Below are 24,095 nucleotides of genomic sequence, written 5' to 3' on the forward strand. Positions count from 1 at the left end.
TGGGAATTTATACTTATGCAATTTTCCTATAAAAATTACCTTGCAAAGTCATTATTTTTGTCATTAAACATTACTCATAGGCAGATGTTATTCTGTGGGCTCCCCTGAGTAGCAGTTTTCCTTATGCTTCAGAAGGATCATCTTGCTGAAGTTAACAGCTATAGGCCTGATCTGGAAAGCATTTTTTGGTTATCAGGAATTTAGGCTCGTTTGTGAATTTCAAGCATTCCAAAGAGCTCAGAAAATGTTGCTGCCACCCATTAGGTCAACATAAGAAATCACAGGAAAATTCTATCACTTTACTGCAACATAGGACACAACTGATAAAAGGTGGATTTTCGACTTCAAATTAAATTAGTCTTCAGAAGAGAAAAGGCCATGTTGAACATAAATTACACATTTCAACATGAGCAGCTTCAAGGATGCACAAGTTTCTGTCAGAACATCTGGTGCTGGGAAAACGAGCTCCATATATTAAAAAATTATTATTATTATTATTATTATATCCTCAAACGCTACTTTAAAGCATATGTCAGATTGGGCAGATGTAGTTCAGGTTTGCTTGTTGGATGAGATGTTGCTAGCTATTGTCTTATGGGCCATTTTTTAAAAGCATACTGTCAGAAATCAGAATTGCAGCCAAGAAGCAGGTAAGCAGCTGCTGAAAAGCACTCTTGTAGCACAGTTTGCAAAGCATTCAACACCTGCAAGACAAGCATTACAGTAAGAACATGCAGCAGAAGCTGTCAGAGATCAGGTCTTTGTTAAATAACTAAGAATTACAGGGCTTACTATTCACATTTGTTGTAAACTTAAAATGCTTCCTGTGTTTCTTAGAGTAGCATTCAGTACATTAGGTGCTACACAAGGAGCTGAAGATTACAGTAAGCCCTCAATAAACGTGTATAATAATGTAAACTTAATGCTATGCTTAAAATATATGAGCCATTTCTATGGTTACTTTCTTCCTGAGGGCATTTATAGAAGTACTTTCTGTACTTAGTATTTGAAACCTCACTAGCCACCTAATATTACATTGTCATATATTACCACTGAGAACATTCAAAAATACCTTCTACTTAATTCAATAAAAATAGCATGTAAGTGTGGGTTAACAAAAAGGCCCATGTATCTTGGAAGCAGTAATTTGCATTACAGAGTTGCAGAAGGTGCCCCTTGTCACCTTTGTTCAGGGTTTGCAGTGAAAATCACTGTTGCATCAGCCAGCCACCCAGAAACCTGCACTGAAAACAAGACCATGAGATGTGATATCCTCATCCCAGAAAAGATTTGCTGAATTATGTTTTTTTTTCTTTATATTTTTATATTAATATTTTTCTTTAAAGCTTCATTTTTCAAACCAAGAACTCTGATTTTAAACTACTGCAGTATTTGTGCTATAGTTGTGAAAGAAAACAATCCTGTAGTTTTTAAAAAATGCATGCATGTGTATGATAGGCTATGTTGTTTTATACGTGCAGATAAAATAGTTGAATTTTGTACATAAAGCAGAATTAAGTGGCAGTTTTGAAGGCACACAGAAACTGGAGACTGAATTCCCTTCAAATGTAACTTCTCTCAGGATCCCTTGGGAACCTACCATTTACTTGAAATGTAATTAAATGTTTTAACAACTGTAAAGAATAATCTTGGCTTCTCGGCAACTGCTTAAGAAAATGAATGCTGCAGCAATCTCTGAAAGTAGCTATCATATGTACTGTATTATCCCTAATTTATTAATTGCCATTTATTAAATGACAGAAAATTATCATCTTTGCACATGCTCAATTACTGCTAAACTACAGGCTGAAAAAAATTATGAAAAGAAGCCATGTTTGTGTAACTCATATTTTTCAGGTTTGAAGGGGGGGCTGGTAGAAGGAAATATCAAAAATAATGAGCCAGGTTCATTCTTGACATAACCCATATGGACAAACAGTGTAATTTTAGTAGAACATTTGCTCTACGATTCCCATAGCAACCTTAATTCTCCCTGCCTGGGTATCTGGAACCCAGGATGACTCAACCTTCACAAGAATACAAAATCAAACGCACAGAACAAAGTGCAGTTTAGGAAGATGCTACTTATATTCACTCTTAGTGACCTCAAACATATTGCCAACTCAAGGCAAAGGTTCAGAGATCAGAGAAGTATTCAGGTCATGTTCATGTAATGGTAACAGCTAGTTTATAGTATTAGAATAATTTCCATCTCCTCATCCCCAAAGTGAGACAGTTAATGCTACTTACTGAATAACTTTTAGAAGCACATGTACACTTACTCCTCTGGGAGGTACTAGACTGACACTGTCAGAGATTTAAGCATCCCATTTACTCCCCGAGGAGACATGTTTCTATTCATCTTAGCAGGACTAACCTGAGATAGAAAAAGCAGACACAGGAGAAGAGATGTCTAGAGACAAGGCAAACAGCTTCCAAAGAAAGTGCCACAGAAGGCACCAAATAACTGCATCTGTTCTACATGCTCTCAGTTCTGCTATTCTCTCTGAGGAGATGAAGGGCAGGCAATCACACAAACACTGTTGTATGGCCAGAAGAACATTTCTGTGTGCTCACACTGCTATTTTCACACTGTTCAAGTATAGCAGGTTTCTGGAACAGGGGCCAACATCAATTCAGAAGAAAGTGCAGAGGTAACACCTGCAGCTGCCCCTTTTAGACCTCATGTTATGTTTCAAACTTGTTTATACTGTTACAGATTTAATGCCTCTAAACAAATCATAATGGCTCCTGTTAAAACCCTGCTGGAAGCAATCCTTTTGGTATCAAGGAGCTCAGCTGCAGCTGAGCTGTTAAATGTACCTGTAACACAAATCTGTATTACAACACTTCTCAATTCACAAAGTGTGTCTAAGCACAGTTAAACAGTAGTAGCTGTAGAATAACTTACTACCATACTCTGCGCCACATAAATCTGAATTAAGGCTTAAGGCCCCATTCACTTTGTATTGACTTCAACAGACACAAAAGTGACACAAAGGTTTTCTGCTGTCCTTTCTTCTGCTTCACTTTTCTTCAAGCCAAGAAGTATCCACTGCTTTCTGGGAAATAGCTGGTTTTGGTTTGAGTTCTTTTCCAAGCACTTTTACCTTACCTGTTTCAGAGTGGAGACATTCTTCTGTTTTTCCCACCCAGATAATTACAGTGAAAATTTTCTGACAGTGAGTTTGCAGACAAAGGGAAGTATAATACATACAATCCATATAAAATATAGATGCAGTGTCATGAGGATGTAACCTCCTCAGTAACATATCTCATTTTCTGATTAGCATCCATCTACAGTTAAGGACTAATTATCTTGTATATGTTATGATGTACTTGATGGAAGATGACCAATAGGATGAGCCTTTACTAATTTCTTATGTATAGTGGGGGATTGGAGGAAGATATTTTAAATACAAGTTAGGGAAAAACTGGAAAGCTGTAACTCACAAAGGCTGCTCCTCTCTGTACTCTCCCTTCCTTTTCCAAAATTGCCACTCACTGTACCACTGTATTATTTCCTAAAATGAACAGAACACAGGACATTTGGATTTCAAAACTGAAACAGTATAAACACTTTCTACAGTATCTATGAGAGATGAAATGCCCTGGTCAGTCCAACTGAGAAATCTGTCTAGAGTGTATTTACTCCACTAGTTTTGAAATGCAAGACGTCTCTAGTTAAAAGAATCAATCACAAACTGCCACAAAGAAAACATCACAAAGTACCTTTTTATACCAAAACATATTTAGAAAGAAAAATGGGCATGATTTTAGATAACTAGTTTTATACCTGACTAGCAAAGGCACAGCAACAGAGACCTGAGCAGTGCTACTGTAGCTGCAGTCCACGGTTACCAGCTCTCCCCCAATAAAGCACCCACATTACTAGGCCAGAAAAACTGAAGGTAGCACAGTTTAGCAGCCCACCCAACCTCCATACCTTAGGTGAATATGAGATCATTTTCATCTCCTAAAAGCAAATATTTGATTTATTACTCATGCAGACCTAAAGGTCATCCTTGCTAAAAAGCTAGCTCTCATCTTCCTGCACTCCAAAATCAAGGTGAGAACTGCAGTGAAAGTAATGATCTAATATAGAGCATTTCTCCCCACTTATACAAAGTAATTTTACACAAAATTAGGCACATAAGTTCAAAACCACTTAAACTATTAAGAGGACTTTTAAATGGTCTTTGTGCATACTTCACACTAAGCATGATGTCCTGTTCAAGGAGCTGAATCCTTTTTTTTTTCCATGCACCCTTATTGCAAAACCCCACAGAACCTCAACACTATGCCAAATATCTAGAGCTACAGCATTCTTTTTGTAAGGACTCACATTATTCCTTATCCACTGACCTTTCCAAGTACATGCTTTCAGAGAAAAAAAAGGAGGCCAAAAAAAACTGAAATAAAAAGCAAAACCTGACTTTTTCAAAGCTGCAAAGTAAAATTTGGCATAGGTCAAAAACCATCAAGATTTCCCCCACTACCAGCTTAAGCATTTACTACAAAGCTTTAACATCAACACACAGCTTAGTGCACATCTCCACATAAAGTTCACACCCGTGAAAGTCCTGCAAGTCTTAATGCTACCCCAAGTGGTTGAAGTACCACATCTCCTTTGTCACCTACAATGCTGCCTGTGCAGCACTATAATTCTGTGACACAGCAAACACATCTCCACACACAACAGCATCCTTTTTGCTAACAGTAGCAAGTCACAGTTCCTAACTTTGCTATCCAAATATTACAGCGACCCGAAGACATTTGTTTCTCACTTGAAAAATCCTCAAAAGTGTTTCAGAATAATCTCTTTTTCCCAATAACCACATAAAATTGTTGCCTCACAAAATTGCTGTTAAATTTCACTCCATGAAGCCCTATGTGCAAGTCCTAAATTTCCCCATATTGTAAGGAAGGAAGCAAAGAACTGTCACTTAGCTGCGTAATTCCTGCAGGAATCAAATAGTAACTGTTTATATATGGAAAAGGATGTGCAAGAAGCAGTAGGACTGTCATCTCATCGAAAAGCAGTACTTTCCAAGTTCTAGGACTGCCAACTGGCACACAAAAGAGATGTTACACTGGTAGAGGCCCTGTGAAATCTGGATCTCCCTGTACCAAATGTTCAGAAATCCATACTGATGACTAGTCACAGTATCAAAAGTTGTAAGAAACACATTTCAGAGCGATCAGAAAATTCTTCATCGGCTTTTTTAAATTATGGGAAGAAATATTTATCTGGACTTCTTTTAGTTTAATTTCTCTAAATGTCTGCAAATAATTAAAATCAATTACTGCAAAATCTTCACACACTTGGTTCTTTAATAACAATTGTGACTGGCAGAGGTTGTACAAGAATCAGACACTCTCAGCCAAAATAAACACTGTTCTGACCATTTTGTCACTATTATTTAGTTCAGTGACAGCTAAAATTTAATATGAAGTGTAATGTGGCCACTTGGCTTAATTTTCCAGTTGATTTTAACCACCTACAGTAAAGAAATCTGAAAGCATAACTCTGATCATAAATTTCTAACAGGATAATAATATACACAGTTTTAAAAACAGATTTAAATTTCAAGACCACAGAGACTTAGTTTGCCATAAAATCACTTACTAAAAGATTAGCTCAAAGTAGTGCTTTAATGCTAAGTTATGGTTCAAATAAAGAGGTAGGATCTCTAATAATTCTGCATGAAGTGCAACACGATGCAGATCATTTCTCACAAGTTAATGTACAGTTAATTTTAGTTTTGATGTAACATTCCATAAATCAGTGTGGACTGCACTAATTAACACCAAGTTAATATAAGCAAAAATCTGATTTAAGAGATATTAAACAGAATAAAAAATTACATTATGATGAAAAGCAATGCTCCTGAGCTTCTTTTCCATTCAGCACTATACAAAAGTAGGGCAAGTATTAAAACATAAATTTTTTATAGCATACTTATACTCAATCTTAATTTACAAAAATTTGGAAAATAGGTGAAATTCCAATTCCACAACGGAAACACTTATTACATGTGTCATTTTGCAGACCTAGACAGTTGCATCTACTACATTTACATGATTTTGCTTGTCAGTTTGGTGCTAAATAGACCTCTTTGCTACAATTAGTTTCATGCTAAAATTCTCTAGCCTATTAAAAATCAAGCTAAATCAACCAGAACAAACCACAGAAGGAAACATTGTTGTTTATTCTTACTGTTTTGTTGTGAAAAGAAGGGGGAAAGTACAATCAAGTATTACCAAACATCTTGCATTATTTAAAATATAGGAGTATATTCTGCCCTATTTGCAAGGTGGAGACACACCTCATTTTTTTCCAGATAATATGGCCAGATAAAGAAAGTTCAGAATTGAGAAGCAATTTCGAGTTGCTTTCTCAGGAACATTGTCCCAGCTAGCAAACACTGTCCCAGCTAGCACAAGTGAAGGATGCTCCTCTTTGCAGCATTCCTGTTTTTCAAAGATCTCACATATAACATGGTAGCACTACCATAGCATAACATTCTAGTGGAATTTAAAATACACATGCTTCCTCTCATTTTCCAGAAGCAGATCAACATTTTACATTGACTCAACTACTGTATTTAAAAGGTGCAAAATTAGTTAATGCAGTCCTATTTATGGAACAATTTGAAAAAATTTATTTGCATGTCAAAGCTTCAATGGCAAGTTCAATCAGGGGAACATTAAAATTGATCTATAATCCTTTTGCAATCTCTTCCCTTCACCCAGATCATACCAAACAAATGTCAAATAAAAAGTAAAAACTCTGGGCATTGAGGAAAGAATTAACTCTCTCTCACTGTACTTTTAGCTCCTATTTTTCATTGTTTCAGATTAAAAACAGGATTAGAACAGATTTAAGTGCACTTTTGTGAGGTGCTCTGGACATATCTCTTCATTGATAAATTTCATAAGGGAGGGTGGATCTAACAGTCACTGCTTGACTCATACATGGAACAAAGATATTTCCTGAAAACACAGGTATCATATACCCAAGTCTATTTCATTCACTCTGGAAAATGGGGGAGAAGGAAGTGCACAGAGCATACTGTTGAAATAAAATGTACTTCCTTAATCTGGAAAAAACAGACTTAGCCTTTCACAAGATGGAAACAACATCAGTTAAGCAGCCACATTTTACACAAGACTGGGAAAGAGGGCAGAAGGTCTGATTTCTCCACTGTTTGCTGTTCTTTAGGAAGCAGCACACACACAAAAAATCCAACACATAAAAGGGTAAACTTCACACACTGTCTTATGAAATTTTGCTTATGCATCATTCATTTTAGTACCATTTTCTCTCCCTGAAAAGCATTCATTTCTTTCAGCCATTATTGTATCTTCAATGTCTGAGGGGTTTTTTCCATTATTATTGCAGACCATTCACATCAAGCAAAACAAAATAATTACCTTCCATCATTATAGACTGAAGTCCTGCAATAGTTACCTTTTTTGGAATGGCATCACATTGCAATGCACCACAAACATGAGTCAGCAATTCACTGGCCTTTTCTGCAGGGATGATACCTGAACTGTTTCTCATTGTTTTACTATAGACTAGTATTTATTTCTTCCAGGTGTATTCTTTGCAACTGATGGCTTTTTCTCTTCCGAACTTATTATGATCAGCACATACACTAATACTCCCTTTCAAATAGCTTTCAGCCTTACTCAGCTCCATTTGACAAAATTGCAACCACTCCCACTGTTGATTTTATTAATAGGTTTAAGGTGCACTCTGAATTCAATGTATGAGAGGAAATACATTTAGCATGCTAGGAGTAACCTGGGGGAAATGATTGGTAGACAAAGACAGGATATTTCTATAAAAAATAGACAGATGTATGTTTTCTCTAATGTAAAGAAAATGTGGGTGACATTCAGACAGCCAGTTCTTCATTTCTAATGTTTACTAGAAGAAAAACAAGCATTCCTCCACAGGATGTGCAATTTAAGCCTTCATTCAGAGCACATCCCAAGCATTTATTCAAATTCTTAACATGAAAGACAAAGCGAAAAAGAGTAAGAGATGAAAGATGAAAGTGTGTTCTGCGAAATTCTGCCATACTATTTAGGCTTAAAACTATGTACTGTTTTTGTTGTCTGAAAGACAGAGTTAAATCGGTATGAGTTAAATTTCTTAAACACTGGTACAAACAGTCTTTAAAAGAAATAAGCTTTCTGCTTTGGTTTTCATGCATTTGATACAGATGAACCATTTTCCCTCTGCAAGGCCAGCAATATAAACTTGACATAAAGTTAAGACTACAACAGCATAGCAACAAACTGCTGAGTGTGGGGAGCTACGCCTTCATTCACACTTTCATCAGAATTATTCAAGTAATTTTTTTCCAGCTATATTTAAATGCTTCAGGGCCCACTTTCCAATCTGAAAAGTATTGCTGCACACAGCTTCAAAGGGATTTTCCTCCAGTCCTGCAATACCACTGCAAAGCCTGGGAGCTGTTGCCTATCTATTTCACTTTCAAGCATGTGCACACACCAATTTTAACATCAGCATAAAAAATCTGTATACACCTGACCTGAAGCTGAACCAGAACTAAAGCCCACCTCTTGCTCAGCAAGAGGATCAAAACAAAGCAGTCATAAAGTAGGAAAAAAAGATAATTGTTAACTTATCAGATTCAACTGCTTATTGTGAAGCAAAATAAGCACTTCCAAGCTATAGCAAACCAGCAGATGTTTCTCTCTTACCTCTCGGACTTCGTGGAGCTGACCAGATCTCTGGCTCTTCGCTCTTCGAGCAGCTGCAGGTGATTTGTGATGTGTGATGGTTACAACAGTTGGCCCACTTTGACTCATGTGTTTCTGGCCACTGGGAGATGCAGAATTAGCTGTCCCGGGTGGCAGCAGAGATGAGCTTCTACTTCGTGAGGATGAGATGCTCTAGAACATGCAAATAGGATTGTGATATTAGCAACCTTTACACAAGCAAAAATTCACAATTCAGGCTATACATTTGTATTGTTCTACTTTTCTCACAAACCTAAATGTGGAGGTGTAACTGATTTATTCCTTCTGAACCATATGCACAGCTCAGGAGATGCTCTTGGAAACATTAGAGCTATTACCTTTGTTTCTTGGTGTGCCTGTATAATTGGTCTTTGCAAATATCTTCACAAATTCTTAAATAATAATACGCTGCTTAGTTCTTACAATCCTACTTTTCAGGAAAGCTTAGGAAAGATTTTGCAGACAGAATAACAACAATGCCAATACAAATATTTTTCATTAAAACATTGACCTACAATTCACCAAATTGGTGAGAACAGCAAGGAAGAAAAAAATAAACCCTTTCATTTGAGGAACTTCTGAAACAGTGTAGTATTGTTCTCAACATCAGAGGGGGTTCAATTTTGGCAAGGCCAATCCACACACTAATTAAATATTAACACTTGAAACAAAATTTGTCTTAAAGAAATCAATGCATTTTGGAGTAAGCTTGGGATAAACCCAATATACAAAAAAGGCCAGAAATAAATCTCCAACAGTGTCTGCAGTATGAATACTTTTAGCATACAACCTATAAAATCAGTCAGGACATTCGGTTTTTATCTAATCATCAGTCAGTGTTGCTGTCTCAGTTTGCTCTCCACAGACCTCAAACACAAGTTATCCTGGAGGTCTGTAGGACACCAATTCTCAGTCAAGCTCAGGTGGGCACCAGATCACCATGGGACATCATATACAAAAGTGAAATATAAAAAAGTTTTTCCCCTCTGCTCGAACTGTTGATCGCATCTCTAAGGTTAAAACTGAAGCACAGTAACTTTTATCTCATGAACAAACCAATTCAGAGAGTAACATTAAGTAGCACTTCAAGATAGGGAAGAAAATAACACAGCCCCATGAGTAAAACACCTTTCCACCTCTCCTTCAAAACCTGCACAGCTAACAATGGCAACCTACAACACTGCTAAGATAGTCACCATCAACACAAGGTACTTCTCTTGAGCCTGCTACACAAAAGTATTCCTACACAAAAGTATTCCTTGGGTATAATCTCTCTTCTTAAACCTTCCATGTCACTTTTTACAATTCTGTGGTAACCTTTAAACCAAGGTGAACAGGTTCCAACTAGCACTGCAATTAAATCCGGCCCCATGTTACCACCACACTGACTGTAAAGGACAAGGCAGATTATTGGCACTGCCAAGGAGGAGGAGTGAAACAAGTAACACAATCCCATTGCCACCACCACATAAAACTAGACTTTAGACTTTTTGGAAGTTTAAAAAATGGGTTATCACATTGCCAGTATGCAAAGAGCTGCTAATCTCATAGAAATAATTACTATTCCATTGGTCTAGATTTAACATTTACAAATGCTCCTAAGAATGATGGTCTGACTGGTTTTGAAATGAATATATTCTTTTCTACCATGGCAAATAAGATTACAATAAGAAGCATATTTTTAAAAATTATCCACCCTGGCTGATAAATCACAATTGTATTAAAACTGGATTTGACTCTAAGGCAAAAAAGCAGCACGAGGTGTAATTTGTCAGAAGGGCACAGAAGGTTGCTAGGTTTATAATTCATCTTCCATTTGAAAGAGCTTAGATGTTAACTACAATTAAAATAAGAGCCAGAGGAAAAGGTATTTGGGAGAAATAGGGGGATGAGGGAAATTGAATTTCCTTTTTCAAGCATATATTCCACAGAAAAAGTGTTCTGAGTATATGAGTGGAATATACTTCACTAATGTTTGTTCTTCAAACTGACTGGTATCAGAATACCATCTAAAGTTAGGGTGTAGAGGTAGAACACGATAATTTTTTTTTTCATTGAAAAATCAACTTCTCTTTTAGGTTAATAAAAGTTGATTTTGTTTTAGAATGAAATCTTTTGAGATTCGCTGACATTTTAGTATCATAGTATCCGAATAATAAAAATACATAGCTGCTACTTTCATATAGCTAAACAGATCCTAACAGATCAAACAAACAGTTTGTCTGCTGTTCAGACTAACAGCAGCCATGTAAAACTGAGTTTTCCCATTAGATTAACGTAAAAAAAAAAAAAAAAAAAAGCCCACAATATTCTGTGAGATGTAAAGTTTTACTATGTTTTGATTTTCTTGAGGGAGAGCACGTTAAAAAAGTTAACACAAAACATATGGAAAAACCCATGCACTACTGTGGGACCACAATTGCATTTAAGATGGCTTTTCCTAAGTTTTGCCAAAGTATGCAGCAGCCCACAACAACTTCTGGTGAACAGTCATTTAGGGCATGGAGTTTGGGGATCAGTGGAGCAGGAGAGAAAAAATCAGAAAAAGCAGCCCATCTCTAGTTTCAGTAGTGGGTGGTGCTCAAGAAGGCTGTCCTGCTATAAGGACACGAGGTAAACCCAAGTCCCTACATAGACAAGCACACAGCCTGGCAAGGGCTGCCCATGGATCCACTGCCTCCTGTGCCTCACACTCAGCTCTGTTGTGTCAGAACCCAGGATATTGCTCTGGCTGCCCTGGGTGATTTGAGACCCTGGCAGGGGGCTCAGAGACCTTGGCACGGAGTCAAACACACCTGTGCCTTCTATCTCAGCCCATGGAAACAATTACCAACTTTGTGAGAAGATTTACAAGCCACAGGGGTTTGAGTAACATGTTAGTGAATTTATCACAGGGTGAAAATGTAGAATTTTGGGGTTTTAGAAAGGGGGTTCAAGAGGCAAGATGGAGGAATCTGGGTGTGTCCTCTCCTTCTTCTTCTTGCCCTCCATCTTCTGCTGTGATGGTGACACTTTTGGATTGGTTTACAGTAGAGACAAACTGTCTAACATAGATGATAGGTACTGGAAAATTATTTATTGTAAATACTTATTGTAAATAAAGTACACATTGTTTTTAGTATAAAAAGATAACACCGCCCTGAGGGCGATCACTGTGCCTCAACCCAACCTGCTAGACAGACCTCAGCGGGTCAGAAGGACAATGTATTAGATAAGAGAAAATAAACAACCTTGAGAACCAGAACTGAGGAATCCCATCTTCTTCTTCAGTCTCGGGGCTGGGAAAAAGAGACTTTCTAACACCTTGGGGTCATCTTGACACCAGAGGCCTCGGCATGTTGTAGGGCAAGGCATGGAGCTTTGTGATCTCCAGGGAGAGACCACCTCTGCCAGTGAGTCTCCTAGAGCCCTGTGCTTCCCCTTGCAACACAAAAGAGTCACCAGTCCTATAGAGCTCATCCAGTCAGGGAGACTGGCAATCTGGAATTCACACATACATGGTCTGTGCAAAGTATCAGAGCTAAATATATTAGTCCATGATCAGCTCCTACAAGTCCATGATCAGCTCCTACAGGTCTAGAAGCAAGCTCTCCTCACGTCTTTGCTTTCTGTCCCTTTACATCCTTCATCCATCTACAGTGACCCAACATTTCCAAACAACATGATAGAAAATTCCACCAGCCCACAACACAAACACTTTAAATGAGCTCAGCACCAGGACCTCCAGCTACCCATGAAGCTACCTCTAGGCAAGGCTCCATCACAAACATAAAAATTTGCAACTTAAAACTTGCAAAATCAGTCACAGCCAGTATGCATGTGAATGTCTGCAGGAGGCAGTTTTTGGAACCAGTCAAAACCTTTTCAAGTTGGACTCCCCTGCCACAGAGAGCAGCAGCAGAGTACTGTGCCTGCTGCATCCAAGAAAATGGGGGAAGCATCCAATTCCTTCTGACAGCTTCTTCCTGTCACTGCCAGAAGACTCTCCAGGAACTGCACACTCAGCCCCTCAGGCACTTTTGAATTTTACAGTACATTGTCAACACCTATGTCCCAGCCAAATACTTGACTCCTCTTTTGCAGAATTTCTTGAGATTCAACACTGGGAATGACAAGCATCCTTTTTGCATCGACACACAGCTGTGCAAAAATCTGCATTTTCCATTTCTGTTAAAATGTGAAAATCTATGTGAAGTTTTCCACTGCTAAAAGCACTCTAATTATAAATCACACTACAACAGCCATTAAAGTGACTCTCAAAGGAAATCAAAGCAATGACAGTAACTGATGGGTCTTTATGCCTAATCCCCTGCTCTTCCCCCAGCACTGCTCCTATGACTGATCTGCCCCTCTAATTATTATCATACCTCATTTTCTTGGGTCTCGCTGCTTTCTGGCTTGCAACTAAATAAATAAAAAGAGAGTGAAAAGTCTGATGAAAGGAAAATGTAAGCTCTTCAACATTAGTAATGCACAGTGCCAATAATGAGTCAAGGAATCCACAGGCTGAAGCATCCCAAAAGGACTGAAAATTTTCATTCCTGAGGCTACACCTTACCATTGCACCAACATTTCATCTGCTAATAAAATGAAACCAATAAAAGAATAATAAAGAAGCTAATAAAAGATTAATTTGTAACTTGCATTCATATGGGTTTCATGACCTAAAGCTAGCTAAAGTATGCTTAGCTAAAACAGATTTGGGTTAAGATTTTTATTTTAATAGCCTGTCCATCCCCAAGATAAAAAAGCAGTATAATGAATGCTTCCATTTGGATATCAAAAATCCTAACAATTAAAATAATGGAATTGCAGAACAGTAAGTTCAAACTATACTAATGTTTTCATGACTCATTCTCCCAGGAGATTGCTGTTCCTGTTCACAAAGAAGCTGAAGTGTTTTTCACCATTTACCAGAAGCAAACAATTTTGTTTATTTTTGAAAGTAAATGCAATTTTCCAGAGATCAATAAAATAATTTCTGAAGTGATTGTCATATCTGCTTATGGTTGATAATCATCATTTTCACAGGCACTGTGCCACAGATGTTTTTCTCTGAATAATAATTACCAAAATGACACTCCTTTACTCCTCTGCACATATACATCACAGAAAACCAATCCCTGCATGCAGCTTGAGAGTTATGGGAAGTCACACACTATCAGAAAGTAATTACAATTTTGAGATACCACCATTCAGTGTTTTAATTCCCATCTACTTCTCTTCCAATGCATCCTAAGTAAACAAACACTGATAAAAGATAAACCTAGACACAGTTCTGCTTCATTTACATTATAATCATTCACAAATATTAAAATGCAAATGACAGAATCTACATAACATCCAAACTTCAACACTACACAGGGACTAGTTTATGATGTTTTGCATATTCCTGTCAAGCACCACTCTATAGAACTAACTTTTCTGATAGAATATCATACTGTGTCATCATCTTCAGTAAGGCAATATATGTCTTTTTTTAAGTAAGAGACTATGATAATCAATCTATCATAAAATCTTTTCTTCATCAAGAATCATTTGAGCATGTTCAATCCTAAATTGATTTTCTTCCATTTCTGTAGAAAAATTTTAGAAGCAGTGAACAACTCTTATTTTCATGAAGCTTCCAAAGGGAGGAAAAAAGATGTCAAACACAAAGCTATCAACAGCCAAGCACTGCTTCCCTCTCAGCCCCACTACTGTAAGGATTTCAGTGCATGCTTTAATCAGAAATGCCATTCTTTAGTTGACTTCCATAGGTCAGGGATGAGAAGAGGAAGCAGACAAGCATACCAACAGAGGGAACACTTGAAGCTCAGAAGGCAAAGCAATTTGACATGCACAGAAGAACCGAAACCACACTGAAAAGGACCTGAAATTTTCACCAATTTGGCTTTATGAAAAGTTACCATGCAGATGTTAAATATACTCAGCCAATGATCCACTTTAAAATGTAAAGGTGTCTCTGTGGCCATTCATTACTAAAGCAAAAAGAAACCTGATAAAACCAAAGATCCATGCCAGTCATTCTTCAGCTGTGGAGAATAATTACACCTCTGCCTCATAACAATATGACAGAAGTGTTAAGTTTGAGGCATTTCTGCAGGTGCTGTTTCACATCATAGCCAAACTGCTACTGCAGTTGGTACTTGACAGGGGCACGTTTGGACTTTTTTTCTCCACCATTACTCCAGGGAGGTAAGCCAGTAGAGAACCAGAGCCAGAGACACACATTCCTCAGAGAGCTGGTGAGAGAGCTAAGCTCTTCTTAGTAGAATGCCATTTTTTCTACTTTTGAAGCCCAGGTTAATACAGAACTGGAAACATGACAAAACCCACACAAAAGGTGGCAGCAGAAGGAAGGGAATTGGATTGCAATCTACAGCTGCAATGAACCAGCAAATGAGTTCAGCTTAAAGATGAATCCACATCATCCAGTTTTAAACAGCTAGCTCACTGTGCAGCTCAAAACCAAAAAGCTAAAACAACAGAGAGTCTGTCTCCTTATTCTAACACAGACCTAAGCTGAAAGTCACCATCTGAGCACAGAATTGACTTCTCAAGATAAAGGTTCTGTTCCTTGTCACATTCCTGATACAGACACACTGAGATATACAAGGGCTATATGCAAATCCAGCAACCAGTCCACACACTGGCATTAAGAGCTGGTTTAAAAACCTGTGCTTGTTTTCAGTAGTGCTTTTACAGCCACCATCATTAAACAGTCAAGAAAAAAAGGAAGATGAAACAGAAGAACTAAAAAGCTTGTGACAATTTCTGGATACAAAATTATTCTTGGAAGTTACCAAAAAAATTACTTTTAACCCTACTCTTTCTTGAAAGCACTTTATACCACTGAATGCAAATTTTACTAATGTTTTAATTAAAGCTTATACAAAATATTCACTCAGAATAGTCTAAAAGAACCAGCAATCCTATCCAGATATAGAACATTTCTTCCAATACAATTGATTTGGCACTTATGGAGGTAGAACAATCTGTAATTAAGTGAAATGAGACTTGTATGGGAATAACAAGAACATTAAGACTATGTGACAGCATGGGAATTATTTGCCAGTGAACACTTTTCTTTTACTGTTTTTTTATCATTGCCATGTAAAATTTAATTAAAACAAAGCCAGAGACTTAGCTTATGTTACATCCACTCATTAACTGTACTGTTCACCTTTGGACCATTCATTAGGACATAACTAAATTTAGTGTTTAGTATACAACCTTCTCTTTCTTTTTTCAATCACTTCTCTATTTAATTTCCTCCACCACTCCAATTCCCAGCTGAAGCTTTAAAAACAGTCATTCAGTAGCATTTTATAGCAGGCAGTAGCTGAAAAAAAGAAAGTAAACTAAGTCTGATCTAGATCCAGTGCAGCCAGAAGGAATGCTCTTCTGAGTATTTCACAGAAACAGTGACACAGCTTCAGCTTTGAAACACATCCTCCAAATTATCATGTTTTTCTACAAATTCCCTTCCAATAATATCTATTCAAGGTTTTTGAAGTGTTCTCTCTCCAGTATGAACAACCTGTCGCTAAGTTACTTTGCTGGTATTCTCGGGAAGCCTCCCACTGCTTGCCTGGTTATCCCATTATTGGGTATTTTTCACATTTAAACTATATCCCAATTGCATAACAGAAAATATACCACTCACTGCATATTTTTCACTTCCCATTCTACCTCATTCAAGTGTATGACTCCTCAAGAACAGCTAGAAATTTCTGCATCTCAGTATTCCTATGAAAAAGGTGAATTTAAGCTGCAGAATAATTTGGGAGCAAACACTCAGACTCCAACTTCCCAGATGCTGCTCCCAGCAGAGACAGAGCTTGGATTCTGTTCAGGCTCCAGAAGCCCAGAACACATGAGTATCTGCCTGTTCATAACAGCATGATGAGAGACAGATAACTGGCACTTTCCACTTACTACAGAGTATAAAGTATGCAGAGAGGGAGGAATAAAGAGATCCAACCTTGCTGACAGCAGAGTAACAAATCACATCATGACAATCCTATCAATGGTAGAGCTATTTTAACAAAACCCAAAAACACAGATTTTTGTGAAGTCCTCGATTATGCAAAAGTAAGTCAAGCATATACCCATCTCTGTGTCATTAAGACCTTTCTTTGTAAATCCAGACCCTAAGCTGAAACAGTAAGGCGGCTAAAAATAGCAGAATGCTATTTTACGTAAATTTAAAACACTTTAAAGAGCATGTTTCCACTCCCGTGCTAATAATTATTTAGTATAAAGTACCATCATCTACAAGAGAAAGAAAAAAACCAATACAATGAAATGAAGCAGTACTTGCTTCTCTTATCTCCTACCAGGCAGTAAATATGAAGAAAGAAACTTTAAGAAAAAGAAATTTAAAGAACATAAATGTCTTTTTTTTCCCTAGTTTCTGGAATTTCTGTGAAGAATTATTACCTTGCAAATGATATCTGATCTCCAAAGTCTAATTATTGCAGCATTTAAGCTTTTGATCCCTTCCTTTTATAAAGAAAAGCAGAGAGAAATTTAAAATCTTACTTGTAGATGAAATTCAAGTTCACACTATATGTGATACTAAAGCCAGTTAAAATATTCTTCTCAGTTAATACTCTAATACTGAGAAGACAGGAGAGGGAAAAGGAAAAAGGCATATTAAAAACAAGAGATAAATCTTGTCACAAGAAAAGTTTCTAGGAACAGGTAAGCACAAAATTGCTTCAAGTACAGTCCACTTCTTGAATAAGAAGCAGAGTCATCAGTGGTGTCATCTGAAGCACATAAATTCTGGGCATTTTATTTTCTGGACTGTTAAGTTTAAAAATAGAGAAGATAGATATTCTCTATTTGCTCTGTGGCTTACAAAAGCAGAGAACCTAAAGTGCTTCATAGCAAACATTTCAAGTGAAAAGTGACCTAGCCTGATTTGTAACATAGAACTAAGAAGTATACTTTTCTTCAGCATTTCTGCTTTACACTCAACAGATTCAAGCCAATTAAAACATATCTATTCCAAAATACATCTATACTCCCAACTTCCTATGCCAAGTTTCTGTAACTTACCAGTCTTAAAGAAAAATGCAAGTACCCTCTTCCTACTACCTGAAATACTCTTCCATTTAGTTCCTCTGCTACACATGTCCACCATCCCTCAGTTAAGGAAATGCTTTTATTTTCTTGCACGATGAGCATAGGAAAAGGAGCAAACCACAGCATTGTTGGTCACTATGCAAGAATACAAGTGACCAGTGAGATGCTCCCCATTCTAAAGCCTTCCTGTTTCCAAAAGTCGTGCCTTAGATCTTCTGTGGCAGAAACTGGCTGTGTATTACCAGCCTCCCACTCATTTAGTCAAGATTTTCTAATAAAATTTTGCTTTTCAAATGCTTTTCAAATCCCTGAACACTTCTGGCATCCAAAGCGTTCCAACATATTCTCCATTTTCTATTCATGTCCTTTTGATGCCTTTGTTTTGCCTGTTTTCAACTCCTTTTTCTTTGAGGTTCCCCATACCAACATTATTTTTAACAGCTAAGCAAATACTTCCTATTCAGCCACTGCAGAGCACTTACTATACTGATTTGCCCTTTCCATCCTCATCACCAGAAAAAAAAGACTACAATGACATCAAATTTCATCACACAGAGTTCATCCTGTATAGAAGAATAACAAATATAATGAAAAGTACTTCATTATCCCCACTCCAATTTTTCATTTCAGAAATGGAAGGGGACTGATAAAAGTATTCATTACAAGTATTTGATAGAGTTAGAGCAAGTTAAGTATTCTTGGTATTCTTCTTTTTCCTGATAATTTCTGAAATTTTGTTTGCTTTCTTTGGACCACTACTAATTGCTGTTTACTTTCACTGTTGCAACACCAAGGTTTTTCTCTTGACACATGAATTAATTCAGGACTAAATATGCAGACACTACTCCTGTTGAAGGAGCTCAACATGGAAAGATAGTCTGAACAGAAATTACTACCAAGTGTAACAGTTTTTACCTAAAGAAGAAATATGATCCCAACTTCAGTTCCACAAAGATCAGCTTCAACTAAATTACTGCTATTCTAAATGAGATTTCGCTATTAAAATAGAATAATTTATCACAAGCAGGAAAAACATAAAAATAAAACCATTATTAAGAAATATAATGAAAATTAATAGAGTGTAGAAGCATAAGAATCAGCATGCCATTGCACAAGTCTCCAATATCATATATACTGAACAGCAGCTTTTACTACCCCATCACAGTTAAATTATAGATGCTAAACATCTAAATGCATTTAAGAAGAGACCAGAAAACATACTGAGGAATAACTCCTTGCTGGCAATTGAGTATAAAAAGTTGGCATCATTATCTGGCACAGGAGCTGCAAATCAACAGCAACTGTAAGAGTACCCTGATCAAGTAGAGTTGCACCCTTCTGAGTAGTACTGGGCCACATCCATATAAAAACTATATTGAATTCCAATGTGTAAGATTTTTTCAAGTACTGAAATATTCCAGCTACTTAATTCTTCTTCAAAAAGGGTTTTATTTGTACCACAATTCATACAATTTTTACTTGGAAGTTGGAGACAGCCTCAATCCATCATTTTGCTATCTTTCACATTTCTACACCGTTGGTTTTTTTACCTGCCCAAAATATTTAGCTGTTTGAGGACAAAAAATGTGAACAATTAGTTCCAAAGAGAAGTAAATAACATAACTCTTCTTACTATGAGCTCCTTCCAATTTAGTAAAGAAGATGAAGACTGACTGCTGCTAACATCTACCTAAAGCTTCTTATAACAAAAGCCACTAAATTGCATAAAATTAAGTAAAACTATTACTTAACTTTTAAATATTTAATAATAAATGTATTTATTAATAAATGGTTGATTCAGCCACTCAATTAACTATGCACTTTACTAATTTGTCATAAACAGGAAAACGTTTATTTATTAGGATCACCCAAACTGACTTATCCTGCTCCATTACTGACAAATGACAACTTGCTGCTTTTACTCAAAACCCTCTGAACATCAACCCACTAATAACAGCAGTCAATTATCCAGGCTATACTGTTCTTCACCTACTCCACTTAAAACATAATAGCTACTTCTCACTCTTAATTATTTACCTTAGAATCACTTTCCTTGTGATGTTTGGCACAGGATCGAAGCTGAGTTATCCAGTACTGTTTCTCCTTTGCATCAGCAGCTAGAACAGAAACAAGAAAATGCAGGCAATCACACATAAATCAATACTCTTTTGCCCAAGAGGTGACAGAGCAGGGCAGAGGGGGAAAGATTAATTATTGATTAGGATGCAGTATAAATCCTAATTTATGCTACATAAAAACACTTAAGTTTTTCAGTGCCACACATCTAAACCTGTACTTAAGAGGCAAGTTGGAAGAAATAAGCTTATGAGTCTTCTTCATAGTTATCTCTTCCACATGTTAGCAAATGCAGAACTACCTACCTCAAGAAGACTACTTTGTTCAAAATTTTTCAGCCACTTTTGTTTTATTTGTCTGTCTTTGTGAAGGACACACTACAGCATTTAAATCCATAAAAGCTCTACACTCAGGCTGTCAATCAGCTACCAGACAAGCTACCAGTTCCCCAGATACTTAAGTGCTTCTCTTGTAATAGAGTTCAACTATATCTCTCTCTAAACCCATGTCATTCACATGCAACTTAAAGACATAGGAATTTTCCCCACACATCTTTAAAAACCAGCCTTAAAAATTATTGAGGAGTTTGTCTCCTCTCAGATGGCTCCTGTGTAATATACCAAGTCTGTTTAGGAGAAAGGCTTTTGTTTTTCCCTAAACTACTACTACAGGAAACCTAATTAAGAACAGCAATACAGAGTTGATAATTTCAGTAAATATTTTCTCTTACTTCCTCTGCTATTGAGTATCTTAATGGTTATTGACTCAGCATAAAAACTGTTTACTGATTTTAATCAAATTCACAGACATCATTAAATTAAAAGCAGCATATTGTAAGCATTTGATAATTTCAAGTGATTGAAAAGCATAATGAAACACAAGTGCTCATGATTTCTAGCTGTGCAACTTTCAAAGCATTTTATCAGAAATTCTCCCTGGTTGTTTCTGAATTCAGTTCTGTGTATGAAAGAGCAACACAATGCAGCACAGGGGACTCCTGCATGCTCAGTGCTGCTGGACAACTGGTAAACTGTGGTCAGAATAAAACTAAGAATACTTCTGTTACACTGCATTGTCTATCTTTTCTTTTAGATAACAGGTTTTTTTAATAAATTAGCTTGACCTGGAAGCATCATGATCAATCAACCATACTGAAAATACCTTAAAATCAGAACACTGCCATTTTTTTTTCTTCCTTTTTGTAAATATTCTAAAGTAACTCATATATACCCTGTATTGTTTGTCTTATACTTGGGAACAAGGGAAGAGAACATTTTATGTCACAGGAGCATTCAACTACTCCAAGACTGATAAGAACATAATATCTCAGCAACCCCTCACTGGCATTTTTCCCTTCTCTGACCCATCATCAGATTCATTACTGCACATTATCTGCAGAATGGTGGCAGAGAAGAACAGTACTAGAAAACAAATGTTATGCTGTGGAAGCAATGAAAGCACCTTTTTCATCCTTTGGAAGCAAATAAGATACAGCATTCAATGAAAATGCCAGTGTAACAGATTACAGAAGCCACCTTGAGGTACCTTCCAGCCCTGAAAGTCTATATATTTTAAAGTCACATGTACTTAACTCCAGATTACTCCTCCATCGTGTTTTAAAATATACTGTGTAATACCAGAGCTGGATAGCCACTACTTTCTGACAGCACAGGGAAATGAGACATGAGAGATGCAGAAGTGGGAGTGGAAGAGAAGAACAATTCAGCAGGCACTGTGAGCAGCACTGTACCTCTCAGCTTGTACATCTCTCCATTAGCAGAGTAGACCACCATCATGTGTGGCACTTCATCACTGGGCGATATGATGGCTCCAGCTAAAGACAAGGCTCCTCGTGGCTTTGGGCTCTGGTTTTTAGTTTGTTCATTCATGAAATACTGCAGAATCCCCGTCTCAAAGTCCAGCACAAAGTACCTGTGCAAAGAAATTACAAGCATACAGTATTTCCACAGAAGCTTTTCATGCATTTACCGAACAAAGGGCACAGATTGATCTTAAATCAAGATCATAAATATACATAGGAGGTTAAAGTAATTTTTGTAATTACAATTTTATAAGGTACTGTTATTAGGTTTGGTTTTTCAGGGGTAGATGATCTATTCCTTTATTCATAACACAAGCCATTTCACAATAAACCAACACCTAAGACTGAAAGATCATACAAACAAAAATAAACTATCTGGGTTGCCCAAGTGCACTAAATGAAAGCGAAGGCATTTCAAAGATGGCGTGTCAGCCTCAAGAATTGAAAACATTTCTTTTTTCCCACAAATGAACCCTTCCTTCACAATAGCACAGATCCTAAATTTCATTTCCCTCTGGAAATCTTTTATACTATCACACAGAACAATTATTTAACACTAACACTTGACCAAGAGGGAACAGACAGCAGCCTCCTGGCTCACATGAAGGTCAGTCTACTATAATCCTCAACAGACTAGACCAAAGATCACACAAATGTAGGTAGCCCCCCTTAGCTGCTTCTAAAAAACCACCCCTAACAATCTGGCTAACCCCACTAACACACAATATTTGTTACTGTTTCTCTAAGATAAGATTACCACACGTCATATGAATTTGTGTAAAATATTCCAAAAACTACGGTTATTTAGACTTCTATTGCTTTGTCTATCCCAAGTTTGCTCAAGTTACCACATTTTGTCTTCACAATATCCCCATATGGACAACATCTCCAACAAACCTTGCCCATCACAGAACATTTCCAGGATTATCTTCACAGCCTGTAGTCCTTGGTTGTGGTCTGCTCTTCTCTTTATTCGTGCCAAATAAGCCTGGACATGATGCAAGCAGTTACTGCCTAAGACTTACAGAGTTTCAGACATTTTGCTTGGGATCCCTTCCTTTGCTGCAGTTATGCCTAACTCTCTCCTGCCACTGCCTTCACATCTGAGCAAAGATCAAATTCTCTTTCAATTGTTACAGATTAACAACCCTGTCCCAAAGAATTTTAAGCTAGTGCACCACCACACCCTTCACTTTTCCCCTGACTCCATCTCCCACAAGTCCTTCTGCATCCTTTTCCTCAAGAAACAAATGGAAAGCCTCTCTTTTGTAATCATGTAGCAGCACAACACTTTCCCTCTGCAGGTTATCTTCAACACAAAAAAGGTTGAGGAATGGAAGCTGAATTTTCAATTTTCAATAGTAGTGTTAGAAATAAGGATGCCCTAAAAGGAAACTACCAGAATTTGCTATTACCTTACTGACTTGTATTGTACCAGTTCATAACCTTCCTGCTGTGTTTGATTTTTAAATGATTTTACAATACTACTCTTCCCCTTAATAAGCAGTTTCTCTCTCCAGATTGATTAGTAGGAGACAACGATGCACTTAACTGGAGGGGAAAACAGCAGATTTGGAAAACATTTTTTTTAAAAGTCAGACTTGCATATTTCATGGTAAATTTTAATTCTGCTCCTTCTCATTTTCCCAGATATTCTGGGAACATCTGTTACATACTCAAGAGAAAAAGCAGAGCACTAGACTGAAGTGATGCCACGCCCCTGAGAAAATGACACAGTAGCTTGACCCTAGAGCTAATGCTTCTCCCCATCATCTCTGAGCTCAGCAAACAAGTCTGGACTTTATATGTAGTGATGTTCATTCCGAGCCCATGCCATCCTCATTATAATTTCATTGTCCTTTTATTGTTCAGGTACAAATAATTTATTTCAGCCTTGGTTATTTGGCCATTTTTTAATCGATTACTACCCTGGAAATCACCATTGTGGTTACTAAAGTGCAGCTCTACAATTAACAAAAGGAGGAACAACAGCTAGAGGAGAAAAAAAAAAGGCAAGAAAAAGAGAGGTAAGAAAAAAGTAACTTCTTCTCCTATTCAGACCAAAGGATTTGGAGAAAAAAGTTCCTCTGAGTCTATTAGAACAGAATCTATTAAGTTACATAAACACTACGAGCACTTCAGCTCAGAAACTTCTGCATGCTAGACCAGCAAAGCACTCCCAGAATGACTGTAAGCTCCACAAAAATGGACTTTGCATTGGCTTAAAGCTACCCCAGGGAAGGAAACCAGCCATTCGAGTACAGAATAATACCTTTACCAGCATAATGACATCAGACAGCAGCAACTTCTGCAAATTCCC

The 24,095-nt window shown here is 37.2% G+C and overlaps 1 protein-coding gene across 2 annotated transcripts in view; it reads right to left on the bottom strand.

The window, feature by feature from the left end:
- The window catches only part of OSBPL10 (oxysterol binding protein like 10), a 136,868-nt gene that overhangs the window by 60,746 nt on the left and 52,027 nt on the right, over positions 1 to 24,095 (bottom strand). For both annotated transcript variants that reach the window (XM_064704713.1, XM_064704712.1), the window contains 3 exons: positions 21,704 to 21,885; positions 19,915 to 19,994; positions 8,743 to 8,934 (listed from right to left, as the gene is read on the bottom strand). In XM_064704713.1, coding sequence (XP_064560783.1) covers positions 8,743 to 8,934; positions 19,915 to 19,994; positions 21,704 to 21,842 — 411 coding nt within the window. In that variant the 5' untranslated portion in view covers positions 21,843 to 21,885. The remainder of the gene's footprint in view (positions 1 to 8,742; positions 8,935 to 19,914; positions 19,995 to 21,703; positions 21,886 to 24,095) is intronic.

This window comes from Zonotrichia leucophrys, chromosome 2, assembly GCF_028769735.1.
Source record: "Zonotrichia leucophrys gambelii isolate GWCS_2022_RI chromosome 2, RI_Zleu_2.0, whole genome shotgun sequence".
Taxonomy (NCBI): domain Eukaryota; kingdom Metazoa; phylum Chordata; class Aves; order Passeriformes; family Passerellidae; genus Zonotrichia; species Zonotrichia leucophrys.